At 46.9% G+C, this 18121-nt stretch overlaps 7 protein-coding genes across 7 annotated transcripts; 3 read left to right on the top strand and 4 right to left on the bottom strand.

Moving 5' to 3' along the window:
* Positions 1-868: 868 nt before the first annotated feature.
* On the top strand, positions 869-2859 carry N7483_004565 (uncharacterized protein; the record flags this gene model as incomplete). Its single annotated transcript, XM_057088002.1, has 5 exons — positions 869-1107; positions 1160-1183; positions 1245-2619; positions 2677-2771; positions 2820-2859. 5 exons carry the CDS (start codon positions 869-871, stop codon positions 2857-2859), a joined length of 1773 nt encoding a protein of 590 aa, XP_056947831.1.
* A 758-nt stretch (positions 2860-3617) lies between these two features.
* On the top strand, positions 3618-4924 carry N7483_004564 (undecaprenyl diphosphate synthase family protein; the record flags this gene model as incomplete). Its single annotated transcript, XM_057088001.1, has 2 exons — positions 3618-3842; positions 3947-4924. The coding sequence occupies 2 exons, from the start codon at positions 3618-3620 to the stop codon at positions 4922-4924; spliced, it is 1203 nt and encodes a 400-aa protein (XP_056947830.1).
* Positions 4925-5289: 365 nt separating this feature from the next.
* On the top strand, positions 5290-7347 carry lys9 (saccharopine dehydrogenase (NADP+, L-glutamate-forming); the record flags this gene model as incomplete). The annotated part of the gene is made up of 8 exons (XM_057088000.1): positions 5290-5341; positions 5454-5507; positions 5702-5895; positions 5956-6133; positions 6248-6303; positions 6471-7083; positions 7138-7196; positions 7252-7347. The coding sequence occupies 8 exons, from the start codon at positions 5290-5292 to the stop codon at positions 7345-7347; spliced, it is 1302 nt and encodes a 433-aa protein (XP_056947829.1).
* A 782-nt stretch (positions 7348-8129) lies between these two features.
* N7483_004562 (AHA1 family protein) lies at positions 8130-9286 on the bottom strand (the record flags this gene model as incomplete). The annotated part of the gene is made up of 3 exons (XM_057087999.1): positions 8130-8792; positions 8918-9000; positions 9064-9286. The coding sequence occupies 3 exons, from the start codon at positions 9284-9286 to the stop codon at positions 8130-8132; spliced, it is 969 nt and encodes a 322-aa protein (XP_056947828.1).
* A 902-nt stretch (positions 9287-10188) lies between these two features.
* N7483_004561 (uncharacterized protein) lies at positions 10189-14278 on the bottom strand (the record flags this gene model as incomplete). Its single annotated transcript, XM_057087998.1, has 3 exons — positions 10189-13742; positions 13798-14186; positions 14271-14278. 3 exons carry the CDS (start codon positions 14276-14278, stop codon positions 10189-10191), a joined length of 3951 nt encoding a protein of 1316 aa, XP_056947827.1.
* Positions 14279-15253: 975 nt separating this feature from the next.
* On the bottom strand, positions 15254-15454 carry N7483_004560 (uncharacterized protein; the record flags this gene model as incomplete). Its single annotated transcript, XM_057087997.1, has 1 exon — positions 15254-15454. One exon carries the CDS (start codon positions 15452-15454, stop codon positions 15254-15256), a length of 201 nt encoding a protein of 66 aa, XP_056947826.1.
* A 1924-nt stretch (positions 15455-17378) lies between these two features.
* N7483_004559 (uncharacterized protein) lies at positions 17379-18056 on the bottom strand (the record flags this gene model as incomplete). Its single annotated transcript, XM_057087996.1, has 2 exons — positions 17379-17951; positions 18033-18056. 2 exons carry the CDS (start codon positions 18054-18056, stop codon positions 17379-17381), a joined length of 597 nt encoding a protein of 198 aa, XP_056947825.1.
* Between the last annotated feature and the right edge of the window lie 65 nt (positions 18057-18121).

Here is an 18121-nt window from a genome sequence, read left to right as displayed (position 1 = left end):
TATCGGGGATCTACCTTGAAGTAAGAATCACTCTAGCTGTTTATGAATAACTCGTAGTAGTACAAATAGCCTTGTTTACAGGGACTTGGCTTGACCCGAAGATACAGTTACTGGAACCTTGGAACTCAACTTGAGACATTCTTTCGTCTCAGGTTCCAAGGTTCAATTTACTACCAATTTCAATCCGCATTACTCATAGAAGCTCTGCCAGTGCTCAGGTGGAGTTGAATTGGAGAGTTTCTGTGACAACGTATCTCCAGTCCGCATATGAAGTTCTCACGCAGCTATTCCTATGCAGATCGCTTATATTTCGACTCTCACTATTGGTTTATGCGTCAACTTTGAACCTTCACATATCTAACACTCAATTTTGATTGGTTATTTCATTGATAATATGATATATTGATTCCTGCCGCTTACCACTTACAGCTAGACATGCAATAGCGCGAATCAAATGTGACGGAACCGGCAAGGATCAAGATACGACTCGATTTCAGGATTTTCCTCCCATGACACTGGCAGTTTTACTCGGCTGAATAGGTAGCCTGAGGTTGACCTGACCAGAAAGGGACACTGCTTCCTTTTCTTCTAAATTGCTAGGTGCGTGATACAAAATTCTAATCAAGTCCCAGGTACATGACAAATTGTTGGAGAGATTTCAACACTTTAGAATCATTGATCATGGACTATGATAACAAAGTCCAGTTATCAGGATGGAACGTTGCGTCGACCGATCACTAGTGGCGGGGTAACTGACACTTGGATCTAGATGCATTCGTCTTATCAGATCAATTCAAAATAACAACCCTTACATGAATCTTCAGGGATTTTCTTCATCTGAACTCTCTTCCTTGTCAAGTCGATCACCATGGAGAGATTCATTACTGCCGTGAAGAGGCAGTTTCGGCCAACGCCTATGCAGCCTAGTGAGCCACAGTCAGCCACAAGGCCAGATGTCGAGTCAGCGGGTCTTGAAACGAAATCACAAGATGTCTCGTTGGAAAAGGGCGCTGTGGATACAGCGGTACAAGCAGAGGCTGGTGCATCTGCTATCGAGGCAACCACCGCAGTCTGGGGTAAGAAAGGTAGATGGCTTGTCATCGCAGGGTAAGTTCATAATAGCCAACATGCAAGTGAAGCATTACTGACAAATCTTCAGGATAGCCATGATTATGGTGACTTAGTAAGTGAGCGAGAGAATGTCTTTTCAAGAGCAGGCTTTTATTAACCCCCAATCCCCCCAGTGAGCTTGATAATTCAACCGTCTACATCTACAACAACTATTCCACATCATCTTTCAATGCCCTTTCAAAACTAGCAGCCTTAAGCACAGCTGGCTCTGTGTTATTCGCGGTCATTAAACCGCCAATCGCAAAGCTTTCCAATGTCATGGGCCGTGGTCAGACGTACATGATGACTATCTGCTTGTACATACTATCTTACATCCTCATGGCATCAGCAAAAACCATCAACACATATGCTGCAGGCTACATCTTTTACGTCATGGGCCAGTCTGGAACAAACATCATGAACGACATTGTCATCTCAGACTTGAGTAACGCCCGGTGGCGTGGCTTTGCTATTGGTGTCTCATTCACGCCATACCTAGTGACACCCTGGGTCTCTGGCTTCATAGTTGATAGCGTCGTGGACGGCATCGGCTGGCGCTGGGGCATCGGCATGTTCGCGATCCTCATGCCAGTCGGTGCAAGTTTCATCATCACCACGCTTCTCTACTATCAAACTCGAGCTAAGAAAATGGGCCTTGTAATACGCCAACACATGACCATCCATGACTTCTGCTCTCAGATTGATTTAGGCGGCGTGGTACTCTTCAGCGGCGGGTTCGCACTAATCTTAGTGCCTTTAACACTGGCAGCAACCACTACCAGCAAATGGAAGACACCATATGTCGACGCACTCATTGCCATCGGAGCCGTGATGTTGATAGTTTTCCCTTTCTACGAGCGATTGTTATCCCGGTACCCGTTCATGCCACCTTCATATTTTAAAAATTCTACCATTGCGCTTTGTCTGTTTCTTATTGCAACAGATTCGCTCGGGTTCGAATGCACACATACATACCTCTACACCTGGGCTATAGTAGCGCGAGACTTCTCAGCCCGCAACGCAACATTCTACAATTCGACCAACGGCGTCATGCAGTGTCTTATGGGGATCATAGCCGGTGTATGTATGATGTGGACACGACGTTATAAGTGGTTAGTGATTATCGGAGCTGTGATTCGTCTGATCGGGTACGGTATCATGATTCGACTTCGAGGAGCATCGAATTCCTTATTCGAACTATTCTTTGTTCAGATTCTTCAAGGTATCGGATCGGGCATTATGCAGACGAACTTGCTAGTACCCGCGCAGATATCCGTTCCTCATAAGCAGATGCCGCAGATAACAGCCTTGGTCATATGCTTCTCATTCTTGGGTTCAAGTGTAGGAGCCTGCATTGCTGGTGGCATTTACACCAATACGATTAAAGAGGCCTTGAGGAATCATCTTGGTGACCAAGCATCGTCGGCGTTGATAAATGAGTTGGCTAACTCGATTCTTGACTATGCACCAGCTTGGGGTTCTTCGGAGCGTATTGCGGTGAATCTAGCAGTAAGTTTGATCTGAAATATGATTGTCAATATTGGATTATACTAATCAAGTCTATAGTTTTCAGATGTCTTGCGATACATGACATACACAGCCCTGGCGTCTTCTGTGCCAGCTGTAATTCTAGTCTGGTTTATGCCAAATCATCAACTACCGTGAGTGACTTGATTTTCTTTTAGCTTAACATTACTAACTAGTAACAGTGACCGTAGCAACTTGGTGGAGGAGGATGTGGACAGGTGAAATGAGAAGGGTTGTATAGAGGGTTGTGTAGAGGGTTGTGTAGAGGGTTGTTGTTCGAAGATCTGCCTGATGATATGAGATGTTGCAAAGTGTCCAAGGTTAAAGATAAAAATTCAGATTTCAAGTTTCAGTTTTCGTCTTATTTTCAAATAATGCTAGGTACCTACTGTTAGGACTAGTATCATGGCGCTCAAGGACATCTGGACTCATATTCAAGTTCAAACTGTGCTATAGTTGCGCCAAGTGTCCTACATTCACATGTGCAAGGACCCTTTTACTATAGTATGTCTATCTGGTACTACTATTATTTCTAATTATTTTAATGTAGTGAAAATCCTGGAAACAAGTTGAATAGACCTACTCCAAAACAAGTTCAAATAAGACCAATAGATGTTTATTTTATGATAGTGGAATCGCCTCCCACGGACCTCGCCACATGCATCAATGCATTAATGCCGTTGGGAAATGTAAAATGTCACGCTAATTCAACCGGTTAAAAATAGTGCAGCCTGTAATTCTTTTTTTACAGAAAAAGTGGAAATAGAAAAAAAAATCTCCTTTTTACAATACACACAACTCTTTTAGCCCCTTGGGAGCCTGAATCAGGAAGTTGTATAACTGACCACGTCGCCCGTTACAATTGCGTCCACTTCCGCTTTCCTTTCCTTTCCGCCTAAAATTCCCAGATCTCCCCGAGGAATTTAATACGCCACGATCTACATCTCCACGGTGTGAGCTTCGTCTGATATACCTTCACCATGGCGGGCTCAATGCACTTGTCACGACTTCGGAACTGGTTCCTTGCCTCTCCGCCTATCGAGTTCGCCATCTCCAACCTGAAGGAGCTCCTGGTGGGTGCTCTACGCCAGGGGCCCATCCCTCAACATGTGGCCTTTGTGATGGATGGAAATCGTCGATTCGCCCGATCGCACGGAATTGAAACGGTGGAAGGACATAATCTAGGATTCGAGGCATTAGCAAGGGTATGTCTCCCAATGAGCGCAGACACGGTAGCTCTGTACAACGCAATCCTCTGCGATTACAGGTTCACTCTTCAAATACTAACCTAGTTTGCTTTCGATCATAGATTCTAGAAGTCTGCTACAAAAGCGGTGTTAAAGTCGTCACGATCTACGCCTTCAGTATCGAGAATTTCAAGCGCTCAAAATTCGAGGTCGACGCCCTGATGGATATGGCGAAGGTGAAGCTGTCGCAGATGGCACAGCATGGAGATTTGCTGGACCGTTACGGTGCTAAAGTCCGCGTTCTTGGACGACTCGATCTACTCAAGCCCGATGTCCTGGCCGCGGTCAACAAGGCCGTCGATCTGACTAGTCGCAACGGCGATCGCGTGTTGAATATCTGCTTTCCCTACACCTCCCGCGACGAGATTACTGGCGCGATCCGTGACACTGTCGACGACTACAGCACGCCACTCCAATCAAATGGTTCTGGCCGAACTCCTTTCTCCGAATCCCATATCGCGCATAATATACGGGCCCAGACTTTGGGGACGCGGCCACAGGATTCAAACAGTGACTCAGGGTCCTCTGCAGAGTCCTCAAGCCATGAGGATGATTCACTCTCGCAGAACGAACATCGCCACCGTGTATACGAATCCGGGTCTTCGTTCTCATCTTCTACGACTTTACATCTTGGACAACAGGATAGCCAACATCAGAAGAATGGCGCTCACGAAAGCCTGAACGGAGACAAACCAACCTTCATGTCCCCCGAAACTATTTCCCGTCAAACGTTGAATGATCACATGTTGACTAAAGGCACCCCACCCTTAGATATGCTGGTGCGGACCTCGGGTGTTGAGCGGCTGAGCGATTTTATGCTCTGGCAATGTCATGAGAACACCGAAGTCGTGTTCCTCGATGTCCTATGGCCGGAGTTTGACCTGTGGCATTTCCTTCCAGTCCTTCTTGGATGGCAACGACGCATCTCCAAGTCGAGACAGAATCCAGATGCCGAGGGCAACTTTGCCGGTGACAGCCCAGAATCCAGTGAAGAGGATATAGATTTCCTGGTTCGACAGGGTAAGGTCAAGGCCATATAGACCCGTTTATTCTTTTTATTCCTTCTTTCCCGTCCTTTTTTATGTCCTTTTTTTCAGCATTCAGCGGAGTTCGGAGTTTGACTTTGTCAACACCGTGTTCATATATCCCAGCAGCATTAGCAGCATTCCTCCGATACACAGATACATCTTATATGACTATTTATACATCCAGTGCTACTCTTATCTACTTTCATCGTAGCATCAATACATCACAGTGGAGCTCCTTTCCTAATCCAGACCCCGATGCCGCATTACTAACCCCCCCGCGCCGATACCGGCCACGTGACACTGACTCAATCACCACTTGGGGCTCAACGTTCTCTCTCCAACTTTAATTCTTCATCTATATCTCAATTACAGACAAGATGGTTGCTCAAATTGCTGGTTCAAAGGTCCTCCTTCTGGGATCAGGTTTCGGTATGTGTGCCTCCACCTCTCTAAGTCTGATTGATGAATGCCCCACATTGTCGAGCTTCACGATTCCACAATGTATAACAGAGAATATGCTAACATTTCGTCTCAATTCTAGTTACCAAGCCCACTGTTGATATTCTCGACAAGGCTGGTGTCGAGGTCATCGTCGGTACGTGCACTTGACCCTATATTGCGTTTCTAGTTGCAATATTGGAATCCTGGAATCCTTTGATTACCCCGCCATAATTTATCAAGGGTCCATGGGAGCCAGCATTATACACCGCTTAACCTGGATTTGGAGGAAACAATATAATCATGCGCATGCAATTGAACGTTGACCGCTAATCGAGACATGTTGAACAGCCTGCCGTACCCTCGACAGCGCCCAGAAGCTCGCCGCCGGCTTCAAGCACACCAAGGCCATCTCCCTCGATGTGAGCGACGATACCGCCCTTGACAAGGCCATGGAGCCTGTTGACGTCGTTGTCTCCTTGATTCCCTACACCTTCCACGCCACTGTCATCAAGGCCGCTATCCGTACTAAGACCAACGTTGTCGTAAGTACCGGTCGATTTATCCTCGTTTCATAAGCCCCTCCATTAACGGAAGGAATATAGACCACTAGTTACGTCTCCCCTGCTATGATGGAGCTTGATGCCGATGCCAAGAATGCTGGTATCACCGTTATGAACGAGATTGGTCTGGACCCTGGTATCGACCACCTGTACGCTGTTAAGGCTATCTCTGAGGCCCATGCTGCTGGTGAGAAGGTCACTGGCTTTGTTTCATTCTGCGGTAAGTCGTTATCATCTCTGTGAGATAAGACCATTAGCTAACTTTACTAGGTGGTCTTGTGAGTTTGGTAACTTAGGGTTTATGTCGTTACGCTTTACTAACGTTTTATACTAGCCTGCCCCCGAGGCCAGTGGAAACCCCCTGGGTTACAAGTTCTCCTGGAGCAGCCGGTAATTCAAGCAACGCTGTCTATCCATACAGATCACCATAACTAACCAATATCGATATCTAGTGGTGTCCTCCTGGCTCTGCGCAACGCTGCCCGCATCTACCAAGTACGATCTCTCCAATGAGCCCTATCTAAAGCCAACTCGCTAACCCAGAACTCTTTTAATAGGACGGCAAGCTCGTCGATATCGCCGGTCCTGATCTCATGGCCACCGCCAAGCCCTACTTCATTCTCCCCGGTTTCGCTTTCGTCGGGTACCCCAACCGCGACTCCACCTCATTCCGTGAGAGCTACGGCATTCCCGAGGCTCAGACCGTTATCCGCGGTACCCTCCGTTTCCAAGGTTTCCCCGAGTTCATCAAGGTTCTCGTCGACACCGGTTTCCTGAAGGACGAGGCCAACCCCATCTTCGAGGGAGCTTCTTCCTGGAAGGAGGCTACCCGTCAATTCCTGGGTGCTGCCTCCTCCTCCGAGAAAGATCTCGCTGCTGCCGTTGAGGCCAAGACCGCTTTCCCTAGCACCGAGGAGCGTGATCGTATTATCAACGGTTTCCGCTGGATCGGTCTCTTCTCTGAGGAGCCTATCATTGCTCGTGGTAACGCTCTTGATACCCTCTGCGCTACCCTCGAGAAGAAGATGCAGTACGAGGAGGGCGAGCGTGATATGGTCATGCTGCAGCACAAGTTCGAGATCGAGCTTAAGGATGGCTCCAAGGAGACTCGTACCTCGACTCTCTGCGAGTACGGTAACCCTGCTGGTTACTCTGCTATGGCTAAGCTTGGTAAGTACTGTCATCTCTATAAATTGATGAAACTTGAAGCTAATATATGATTAGTCGGTGTTCCCTGTGGTGTTGCCGTTAACCAGGTCCTGAACGGCACTCTCGCCACTAAGGTATGTAATCTACGTTGAATGCGTTAGGGAACTTCATATACTAATATTTCGTTAGGGTGTTATTGCTCCTATGACCATGGACATCTGTGGTCCTCTCATCAAGGAGCTGAAGGAGGAATACGGCATCGAGCTGATCGAGCGTACTTTGTAAATGCTTTTGATATGACGCAACTTAAAAAAAGCTTTCTTATGTAGCTGAAAGGTACAAAGAATGAATAGATCATGACTGGATGTTTCTAATTTTGATACTCGTAAATTCTTTCATTAGATCATCAGGTACAGTTCCAGTAATCCTACCTCAAGTTACACCTGGGCAGGTGATGGTAGGTTTATGCTTAGACTCATACCAAATACGATGAATATATCGATATCTTAACTTCATTATCATGGGCATATCACTTTCCTCTATCGTATCATCATCGCAATACCCAGTACGGCAAGACCGAACCAAGTTAAACAGAACTTGAACCAGACGAGCACATAAAATCCAAGACAGAGACAGCCCTGAAAGAGCTAAACAGGGATTAGATCAGACTTCAACTCCAAAGCTGGTGCCAAATCCAACTCCATTCCCACATCCATCACTTCTAGCTGAACACAACCCGAAAAAATTATTGGCATGCATCAAGTAGATAGATAGTCTCGTCGATAGAAACACCTTCAGCTCTTAATTTATTCTCTTTTTTGAAGGATTTGTATGTTGCTGGTATGAAAACAGTAAAGGCAAATTCTCTCTATGAATTCCAAACGGCCGTTAAATTCTCACGAAGTCGATCAGAGAATAGTGCCAAACCTAAACCAAACAGAAGAACCAAGAGCATTAGTAACTGGTTTCGAAAGAAACGAGAAGTAGGTTGTAAAGAGGAGGATCTGGAAAGAAAGGACCCGACATGGTCAAAGGGAAGAACAACAAAAAACAAGAACAGAAAAAACCTACCCGAAAGTCTGCTTGATGCTGCGAACATAGTACATGTCCCAATTTTGCTTGGTGACATCTTCCTGACCAACAGGAACACCAGACCACTCAACACGCATCTGAGTCACACCGTCGACATCATTCTGATCGAAGTTGATAGCCAGGGTACTGAAGTGCTCAGCAGGCCACTGAGCCAGACGCCATTTCTGGACAATCTGCTTAGGTCCATCGAGCTTAACGTATTCACCAGTGACGTTTCCGTCGAAGATGGCGAACTTGCCGCCAACCTTAGCACCCTCGAACAGACGGGGAGGACCACGAGTGAATGCGGTCAGACGCTTGGGGTCAGTGAAGGTGGTGTAGAGCTCCTCGGCGGTGGTGCGGAACTCATCCGAGGCTGTCACGGTGGTGGTGTTAACGGCGACCTTGCCGGTGGATGTGGTGGTAGTGGCAGTAGCAGTAGGAGCCGAGGACTTGTTGGTCTGGGGGTGGATAGTGGCAGGAGTGAAGCCACTGGAAGGGTTAACGCCAGGGGCGTGCTGGAGGTCCTTAGCGTGCTCGGCGACCAGGGCATTGGTGAGCTTTGCGAGAGCGACGCGCAGCTGAGGGAGGATCTTGGAGCGGACGAGGTCCTTTACAGGCTGCTTGGAGGAAGCATCGGCGTAGTTCTCAAGCTCAAACTGGTAAATAACGAGAAAAAGGCCGTGTTAGTCTGGAAGGGACTTTTGGTCTTTTTTTCTCTAAAATTTTGACGCCTCTTTCTTATACGGAAGAGGGCCAGATTGGGTGGTACAAGGGAACATACGACGTACTCATCTTCCTCGGTGTCGTGGGCTACCTCGGGGATGGTGATGGAACCGCTAACCTCCTCGGCGTCCTTGGTCTTACCTATGGAGAAACAGTCTCAGCTGCCAGGATCACTCAGAGGAGTTCAAGTGGATTTCTACAAACCTGAGTACTCTAGCGACAGCTTGACATCGTACAGGGTAATGACCTTGCCCTTGCGCTGGCTGACGTCTACGTCGCCATCCATCGACAACACCTTGTCTACTTTGACCGACACGCCCCCTTCCTCGGCACTGATGACAGTGAGGTTCTGCTGCAGGTACTCCTTGGCCCAGCCAGAGGCGTCCTTGTTCACCCAGTGCCAGTTGTTGGGGTTGTGAAGAACCATGATGAATGTGGTTGACTATTGCAAAAAATAGGGAGAAAATGAAAATTCTGATTCTTCAGCACGATGTGATTGATTTTTGAGAGCCGAATTGTGAGTCCGAGATTTCTCTTCCTTCAATTGTCTCTTCGTCTCAGGAAAATATCCAGTCGAATCTAAATTGGTAGGGTTCTGATAGAGGGTTGTAGGTTAGCGAAAAGATTCGCGAAATTTTTTTCGTGGTGGGGATCAAGTGAAAGAAAAAGAATAATTGCAAGAAGCAATTAAGCCACAAAATATCAGGTCACAGATGCGTATATCCGGACGTAAACTGATCAGCATAGACGATGGGAGAAAACCATCGTCATCTGACTGGTGCCAGCTGGTATCTCATCATTTGAGGGCGATGTTGGAAGACCTCACGAGGAGGGGGTAGAGTGCAGGAAGATAATACCCATCTCCCATTGGGAGAGGACGGTGTAATAGACATAGGCAAGGGTACTCACAATTTCAGGGATAGTCCAGATAAACTTCTGGACAGAGTTGTTGAGAGGTGATATGGAGAAGAAAGGAAAGAAAGAAGAGAAGCGGATATTTGAGCGATTTGGGACGGAACACTCTAGAAAGAGAAGTCACGTGGTGAAGTGGACCCTGTATAGTCAATAATCAACTAGTTTATATTACTATATAAGAATGTCTAATGCTCCTTGACCGAGAAATAATATTATTCTTAAACATGAAGAAAATCACAACCTTCACACTTGGAGATAGTCAAGATAAATTGAGCGTATATACTTCAAAATGTTCCGTAAACCCGGTGCAACAGCGAACGAATGGGGATATCACAAATCTGAGCGAAAGCAGCAGAAGAAAAGAAGAAGAAAATAATAAATAAAAAAGAAAAAGAAGACATTCTCCAAGTATTCCTATTCCTGCTCCAGTTGCTCCAAATCATCCCATGCATCTTCGTTGACAAGTTGTTCTTTGACTCGTCCTCGTAATTCTTCAATCTGGCTTCCAAGCGCTTCCGTCCACTGACTTTCAACAGTAGCAACTTTATCCTTCAAGTCCAAAGTAAGAGAGGCCTCTTCATCGGCTCGCGTCATATCCATAATCTGCCGCACAATTTCCTCCGGTTCTCCCTGTTGAATCCTTTCCGCTTCTGTAAGGTTACTATTGGCTCTCATCAAAGCCGATCGGACCTCATGCAGCAAGCAGAGGAGATTTGTCTGGGACTCAATATACTGATATGAGGATTTTTCAGCATGAGATAGTAGAGAGTGGAGATATTGCAGTGGGTGTGCATGGTAGCTCGGGTTCTCCTCGTATTCTTTGGCAGGAATCTGAACCTTGAAGCCGCGCAGACGATCAGGAACCTGTTGCACCAATGCAAGGAGCGAAGGTGCAATGTCCCAGAAAGCGGAGAGTTGCTTTTCAACACCCCGGACGACGTTCTGTTCGATGATATCTAGGAATGATTCCAGACGGGAAAGAGCCTCCATCTCATACTGCACACGTCGGTCCAGGGAATCCTTGGTGAAAAATGCTTGAGTTTCCCGGAGCTTGTCCTCGTTCTTGCTTTGCTGATATGGCAATAGAGCGACTGATTTGTATTTCTCATCTCGCCCACTAATCAAGTCAAAGGCTTCTCGATGAAGTTGCTCTCGAGCTTCGAATAACCATTTCAACTGTGTTAGTTTCTCCAGGAGCTCGGGCTGCTCGTCGCCTTCTTCTTGCGTCTGATCGGGCGTCTCGTGTTGTGCATCATCAAACAGTTTACTACTCAGCTCATCAATGCAAGAAGTAGCTCTTTCGAGTCGATCCTTAACGATGTTATGCATTGGTTTCAGCACCATTTCCTGGTACAAGTCAAGTTGGCGTTTTGCGAGATCTCGTTCGCCTCTGTTCTCTTCAACGATCATTGCAGTCTCGGCCTCAGCAGCCTCGCCAAATGTCAGACTACCTTCTTGAATCTGGCTCTGGATATTGGCTCTGAAATGAAGGCGGCTCTCTTTGAGTAGGGTCTGGTGCTCTTGAATCAGACTATCAACGTCATTCGCATACCGCTGTCTAGTAGACTTAATCTCAGAGAGGTCTGTAATCGAGCGAACCGTAGTCCTATACGATACTAGTTCTGGATGACTGTTGTTGACAGCAGGGTGATGACGTGGATACGGTGGGGGAAGGGTGATCAATCGCGATATATCCATCTGCGGGATTGCAACAGGTCGCTCGTAACGGGGCTTACTTGCTGAACTGGGATACTCATTCTCTTCCTCATGCCATCCGACCTTCTCAGGTGGATACTCATCCGGACCGTAAGCCGCATTCTCGTCCGTATAATTTGCAGCATCGTCATCAAGTTTCATTGGGGTTCGTTGTTGTTGGTCCCACTGGACGGCATCTGGCACTAATCCCATATATTTGGATTCACGCTTGGAACGCTGAACTCGTCTTCCATTGCCATCGCTACTGGATTGTGATTCCCACCAACGACTGGGTGCACGACCTCTTGAGCTCATTTCATCATTACTCATGTTAATGCTTGCAATGGGGGATAGGCAAGGCTGGTAGTTATTCCACCAAGCGGACTCTGGTCTGTTAAGTCGGTTCTGAGGAATGTCCAATTTGGGGGCCGGTCTAGGCGGCTTATTTGCAGGTTCAATTTCTGTCTGAGCCGGGCGTACTTTAAACAGTTTTTTATGTAACTCCGCGGAGTCAAAGGAGCCGGAGTCCCAGACGGTAGCATACCGGTCGCGACGAATTGCGGATTCAGCAATGATAAACTGAGTGAAGGCTTTTAGCGCTTCAGTCTCATTAGGGGCAGCAGCTTCAGCCTCGATGAACTTTTGGTGTCTCAGTATGGCATCTTGCATAAATTCTGTGTCCTGCTTCATGACTGCTTCCAACGAGTTCTGTTTCATCGCCTCTCGAGAGGGGATTCGACGGGGTGACAGTGGTTTCATGGATGCAATGGCATCATTCGGCATATGCAAGATATGTGAAATAGGCCGACTATCTGCACCTCTAGACAAAGCACGAGGCCTTGGCTGTGCTTGGAACTCCTTACCCGATCCTAGAGGCGGCGTAGGCAATGCTTTTGGTGGTGTGGGCTGAATTATCTCCCTTGCATACGATGAAGCGGATTCTCCTTTCGGAGAAAACGGCGGAGTGTGTGCCAGGGTCGCAGGTGCAGGCGGATTACTGGGTCCAACGCCCGGACTTGGCTCGGCTTTCGGTGTTGGGTACGGCGACGAGTCATCAGAGAACAGTCCCCCGGAACTTGCTCGAGACCGCGATGGTGGGTACTTCCCACTCGAGGGTAAGCTTCGAGCGCTTTTGGGAGTGAATCTCGAAGACGAGGGAGGCCGTGTTGGGTCAGGACTATTTCTCGCTTCCGGAAGAATCAGATTTGTTGGTTTTATCTGGTCCAAGGCTTCTGCCCATGGGTTGCCACTGGATGAAATTGCACTAAGATCGTCGAACGTCTGGCTTTGACGGTTACGACGTTCGATTCGCCTTTCACGTATGCCCTTGGCACTTGGATCTCGAACAGCCGGGCTACGGAAGAGACCACCACTTCCTGGGGTTCTTTGAGACTCTCGTACATTTCCTCTTGAATCAAGATGCTCAGTTATATCCGCTCCAGGCATCGCTATACTGGTGTCGATTTGTAATGGCTGATTTTGTTCGGCAGGCCGGCTATTTAAGTACTCCTCATCCACCCAATTGGCCGGGGTGGGTGGAATACTCCCCAGACTTGTTCCCATTACCGGTGGTGGTCGAGCTCTAGCTCTGGGTGGACCAAGACTTGTCCTTGCAGAGGATGACTCTGATGAATCACTTAGACTAACTGACCGTGCAGCCGGCGGCGGACCTGGTGGTGGGCCTGGTGGTGGAGGTGGAAGGGGCATTCCTGGCGCCCAGCCACTATTTGGGGGAGATTGATTTCTTGTTTGACTCTGGGCTCTTGACGAGCCAGCACTGTGAACAATTGCCCCAGCAGATGCAGCTCGTCGTGATGCCGGTGGCCTTGAAGATATTTGTAATTCAGGTGAATGGCCTGGTGGTGGGCCTCTGATATTTTGCTGTGGTTGATTTTGCTCATAAGATGATGAAATCGAAGCTCTAGTCCTTGAATGAGAGGCAGTTGAATGATATGGTGTGTTCTGATTTCCATCCAGTCGACTATGTGAAATAGATCTAGATCCCGGGTAACCTTGCGGTGGTGGCGGTGGTGGTAGCGATTGTTGTGGTTGATTCTCGCTGGTATAGGCCACTGACAAAGGGCGAGGACGAAGGCCTGATCGTCGAGGGTATTCAGGAGAAATATTGAAATTGCCATCTCTAGATGGATTTTGAGGGGGTATATTAGGTGTTACTGAAACATTGGGATTTGGGGAACCAAATGTTCCCTGTGATACTTGATTCGGGTTACTTGGGGGTGAGTATGGTGGAGGTGGTGGTGATAAAGGTTCATCTACATATTTTCAATAAGCACGAATCCCTTTTGAGGTCCTCTTGGGTAGACTCACCTGATTGACCTCTGTTCTGAGATACAACACGCTGCTGGTTCCCCGCATGGGCATATTGAGCTTGTGCAGGAGCACCGCCCAAGGGGCCCCAGTCCTGTGGATTGTATGGCACATTGTAGTTTGATGGTTGTCTCGAGGAAGGTGGCGATCTGCCAATCGCCGGAGAAGCAACAGCCGGGGATTGTCCATGTATAAACGGGCTCGAAAGCGAGGTTGATGATAACGGAGTCGTACCACTTTGGAAATGGATGCCACTCAGGGCTGTCGTCAACAACGGTGGCTGTAAAGCATGTTCACGGAAATTCGGCGATGGCTGATTACTAGTGCTGGTATTGGACGACCAGCCGGTGTAATGCTGCTCATCGCCTGTATGACTTGAGCTTCTCCAACTATTGATTTCAAACAGTCAATATCGTGATCACCTCGATGCACTTTAAAACGGAGACTCAAGCGGCTGAACTGTGTTGACATACCTGTTCATCCTGGACTATGTACCCGTCAATATCCAACCCGACTTGATGCCATAGTTTTCACTAGCAATAAGGGGGGATCGTGAAATTTGAACTGAAACGAACAAAAAGAGAAGAAAAAAACAGACCGATTCTGAGGGGCCAAATTCTATGATTGTCTAGCACGACGAATCCTAGTCCATAGGGCCACTTAGTGCAAACCCAGACGAATGGCACAGAGCCAGGGACATGAGGGGGGGCAAAGCCTGAGCTATATTTGGAACATCAAAGACCATTTTGCAGAGCCAATACCAAGATGGAAAGTAGTGGTCGAAGCGGGGAATCACATATGCAACTTGAAGATTCTCATCACACACGGCCCAGGTTCGGCGCTTATCCTCGATGTTGAGAGGCCCAAACCCCGTTGTCCCCGCACCCACTGACCAGGTTCATAGCGAATAGGGGTGCGCATCACAACAAGCTTAGGGATTTGGCTTTTGGGGGTGCTTCCTTCAGTGGAAGATAGCCTGTAGGAGTATCCATTGTTTCTAAAAGTAAACCACATGCACATGTGTGCAAGTGAAGAAGCGGTATGACCATGATGTTGAATGGTAGGACCTTGGGGGTGGGGTTCCATAATGTGATGAGCAGAAGATAAGCGCACTTTAAGGTATAGTTCCAAGATAATAAGCTTCATTGTCTAACTATTGCTAAGGTCTAAACGTCTCGTGGCCTTCTATAACACTCGGTGAGAAGCCGAGGTCAGAGCACATATGGTGCGGCTAAAAAATATCCCTGTTCACTGGTCTTGACGTTAGTAAAGGTTACCAAAAACGCGACCGAGCAATCAAATGTATAAAACAAAATGTCAGATAATATGCCCTGTCACAGGCGGTGGTCATCAATTAAAATCCTTATGTTGACCGTCGTGATAAATTATAGTAAATCATCATATAAAAAAAAGCAAATCGCCGAAAGAAACCAAGAAAAAAAAACAAGTTTTCAACTTACATTGAAATGAAGTCAGTCGTGGATGATGGGTGTGTTAGTTTTTCAAGTCGCATCTGTTGAATACCCATCAGCATAAAGCACTGGATGGACATGGACAACCAGTATGCGATTGGCGATTGATCAGACATGACAGTCTCGTCTCGGTCAACCGAAGCTGACTTGGACATATGCTTGTCTTTGTGTTTGCGTCGATTCATCATGAAAGGGAAGTTGAAGTTGAATGAGAAGGAGATAATCCAACGTACATCTACGATCCAAAATAAATGAATCATGACAAGTCACGGAGATGGAAGAATGATCACTATTTGGCAGGACGAATTAGTCACTGACATTATTTAAATTTTCATAATGCAGAGTTTGCATGAAAACAGCATTTTCAGTAGGCATGAATGGTATTAAAAAAGATGTTGTCTGCATGGATAACTCCGATAAGACTCGTCATCTAAAGGGTATCATCATATGAGATGGGGGCAGTGTGAAGAAGCAAAAAAGATAATGCCTACCTGTTGCAAATATCTACGAGAGCGAAGGTCAAGTCATCAAGTCATAACACTGATCAGGATGATTAGCAACTCGTCACAAATAGATGTGTGAGCCGATGAAGATCATCAAATATGTCTCAGTGGGCGAGGTTTTCTAGGCCTGCCGCAAAATGGGCGTATCCGTCATGACCGAACACTTTTGTGCCGTCGGAGCCCAGTGCCGTTTCATCTTCGAGTGGGAAGGATCTTTGGGAAGGTTCTCGGGTCGAAGCTTACCATCTATCTTTATTCCAGTTAGCAAAAGATCCAGAAAGAAAGTCTGAGATAGGTATGCGATTGTGTGGAAGGGATCAGTAATAGCCATTAGCTGTCGTCATAGATCCGAAGACCTTGGACGGTAATTTCCAGCGTATATAAAAGTTTGCGTTCATCATGAAAAGTGTGGTTTGGTTGAGGGTGGTGCAAGATATGATAATCAAAATAAGTGAGACTCACGGTTAAAAAAGATTTGAGATCGTTGTTTTTGCCGATAGGCAATGTTCAAACTAGGTTAGTCCTAAGAGGGCAAGTTAGCTCTCTGTCAAATTCAACGAACGGCAGTGATGACAATCAATGACACAAGCGTGAATAGCTCAGACTGACGTGCAATAACAGAGTTTTCATTCCCCGTAGGGTCAAAGACTCTAGTTTGAATTTGGTTATGGTTTTCATCATATAGATGGTGCTCGTGCTGGGGGAGAAAAAATTCAACCGTGGGGATTCGCTTACCATAAGTGAAAATCTTGCGGGTGATCAAGAGATCATTGTGTGTTCAATGTGACATTCAGATTCCTCTGATATGACAATCCCAGTTATATTCAAGACCAAAACATTTATGGCCAGTGAAAAACTGATGTACACTGATGGAAGAAAGAGAAAGATTGGAAACAAAAATCGGCTTTTTCAAGCTGCGGCCGCTCCGGAATAACCTCTCTCCGTTAACGCCATACCGCATTTGGCTCTAGCCCTAGTGCCTCAGGCATTAATATACAGTTGCACGTGACATATCCTTCCATGTTGTTCCACCTGGAGTCTTGACTCGTCTCTCAATTCAATTGAACTTCCAAAAGAGCCCAAAATTAAAATCTACAGTGATTCCCTTCCAACGAGGATCTCACTGAAAACGACCGCCTTCATTTCTTCGAGTCGTGAATGTCTCCTCAAGGTCCAAGATTTCAAGTATCTTCAAGTTTCAAGTATCTTCAAGTTTCAAGTTGTGCATTATATATTTTTCATGGATGAATGGATGTAACTCATCCACATGCGTAGTATTATGACTCCGACTCGGACTTCAAGTTGGATTTGGGAATGTCTAGTAAGTTGATCCTGAGGTATTATTACAACCTCAAGCACTTCCAAGGTTGTGTGCTTGGAATCCAACTCGGAGCCTGAGTGGCCCGAGGCTACTACTACCTATACTAATACAGGTATACTACTAGTAATGCGCGACCGAACCCCCTCCCGAGGTCTGGAAGTCAACTCAATATTTGATATTGCTTCATCCCTCAGATATCCAGCTAGGTATCATAGCAAACATTCGAATATCGGAACAACTTGAAGCATCCTCCCTGGCAAATACTACTTCATAGTCCGAACCCATTTAGTATTTTGTGCAGGTGGAGCCAATTTCAATGCGATATTGAAGCTGCTGATCGTTTATCCGAGTCTCAACCGTGACCGAAGCTGTTTGAGAAGTTCCCTTTGGTTCTTCGCGTTTCGATTGTCTCGAAGTACCAGCAGCCCGTTTTCGACCTCCTTGTGCCTTTGACTCGGCGTTTTTTTCTGACGGTTGTGCTTTCTTGGCTGTTTGATTCTTCACAGGCGGCTTCCTAGCAACCGGTTTCCGACTGGTCTGCGCTGTAGTGATTGACCCTCTACCCGATGATTTTTTGGCTGTCTGTTTAACTCTGGGTCTGCCAGTGGCATCATTTTGGGGGGCATTGTGCGTCGAATCATCTACATATGCAACGTAACCGCTTTGCAGAGGACGATCAAGGCCAACAGGTTCATACGGCGGAGGTGCAGGGCTGTCTCCTCTCAACGATTCCATATCATCTTGCGAGTCGTAGTCGGTGTAGGCATCGCCCTCAGAATAATCGTAAGAAGCCTCAAAGGGATGGGCTTCAAAAGACACTCGCTCTGACCTGTATTCCTCGTACAATATTTCCACGTTCTCGGAATGGTCATATGATCCTGATGCAAGGTTAACCAAATTTGTTTAATTCCAGAGATCAATGATATTGGTAGCTCTCACCTGAAACACCGGAGAGTCGGCCATCTTTCAAGTTTTTCCTAAATCAACCAGGAAGGAGGTGGGTTAAAGCCAAACACGCAAGGCGAGTC

This window comes from Penicillium malachiteum (genome assembly GCF_028827825.1).
Source record: "Penicillium malachiteum strain IBT 17515 chromosome Unknown utg000002l:1.0-8849297.0:1.0-8852440.0, whole genome shotgun sequence".
NCBI classification, from domain to species: domain Eukaryota; kingdom Fungi; phylum Ascomycota; class Eurotiomycetes; order Eurotiales; family Aspergillaceae; genus Penicillium; species Penicillium malachiteum.
This window is presented reverse-complemented; position numbering and strand designations above follow the sequence as displayed.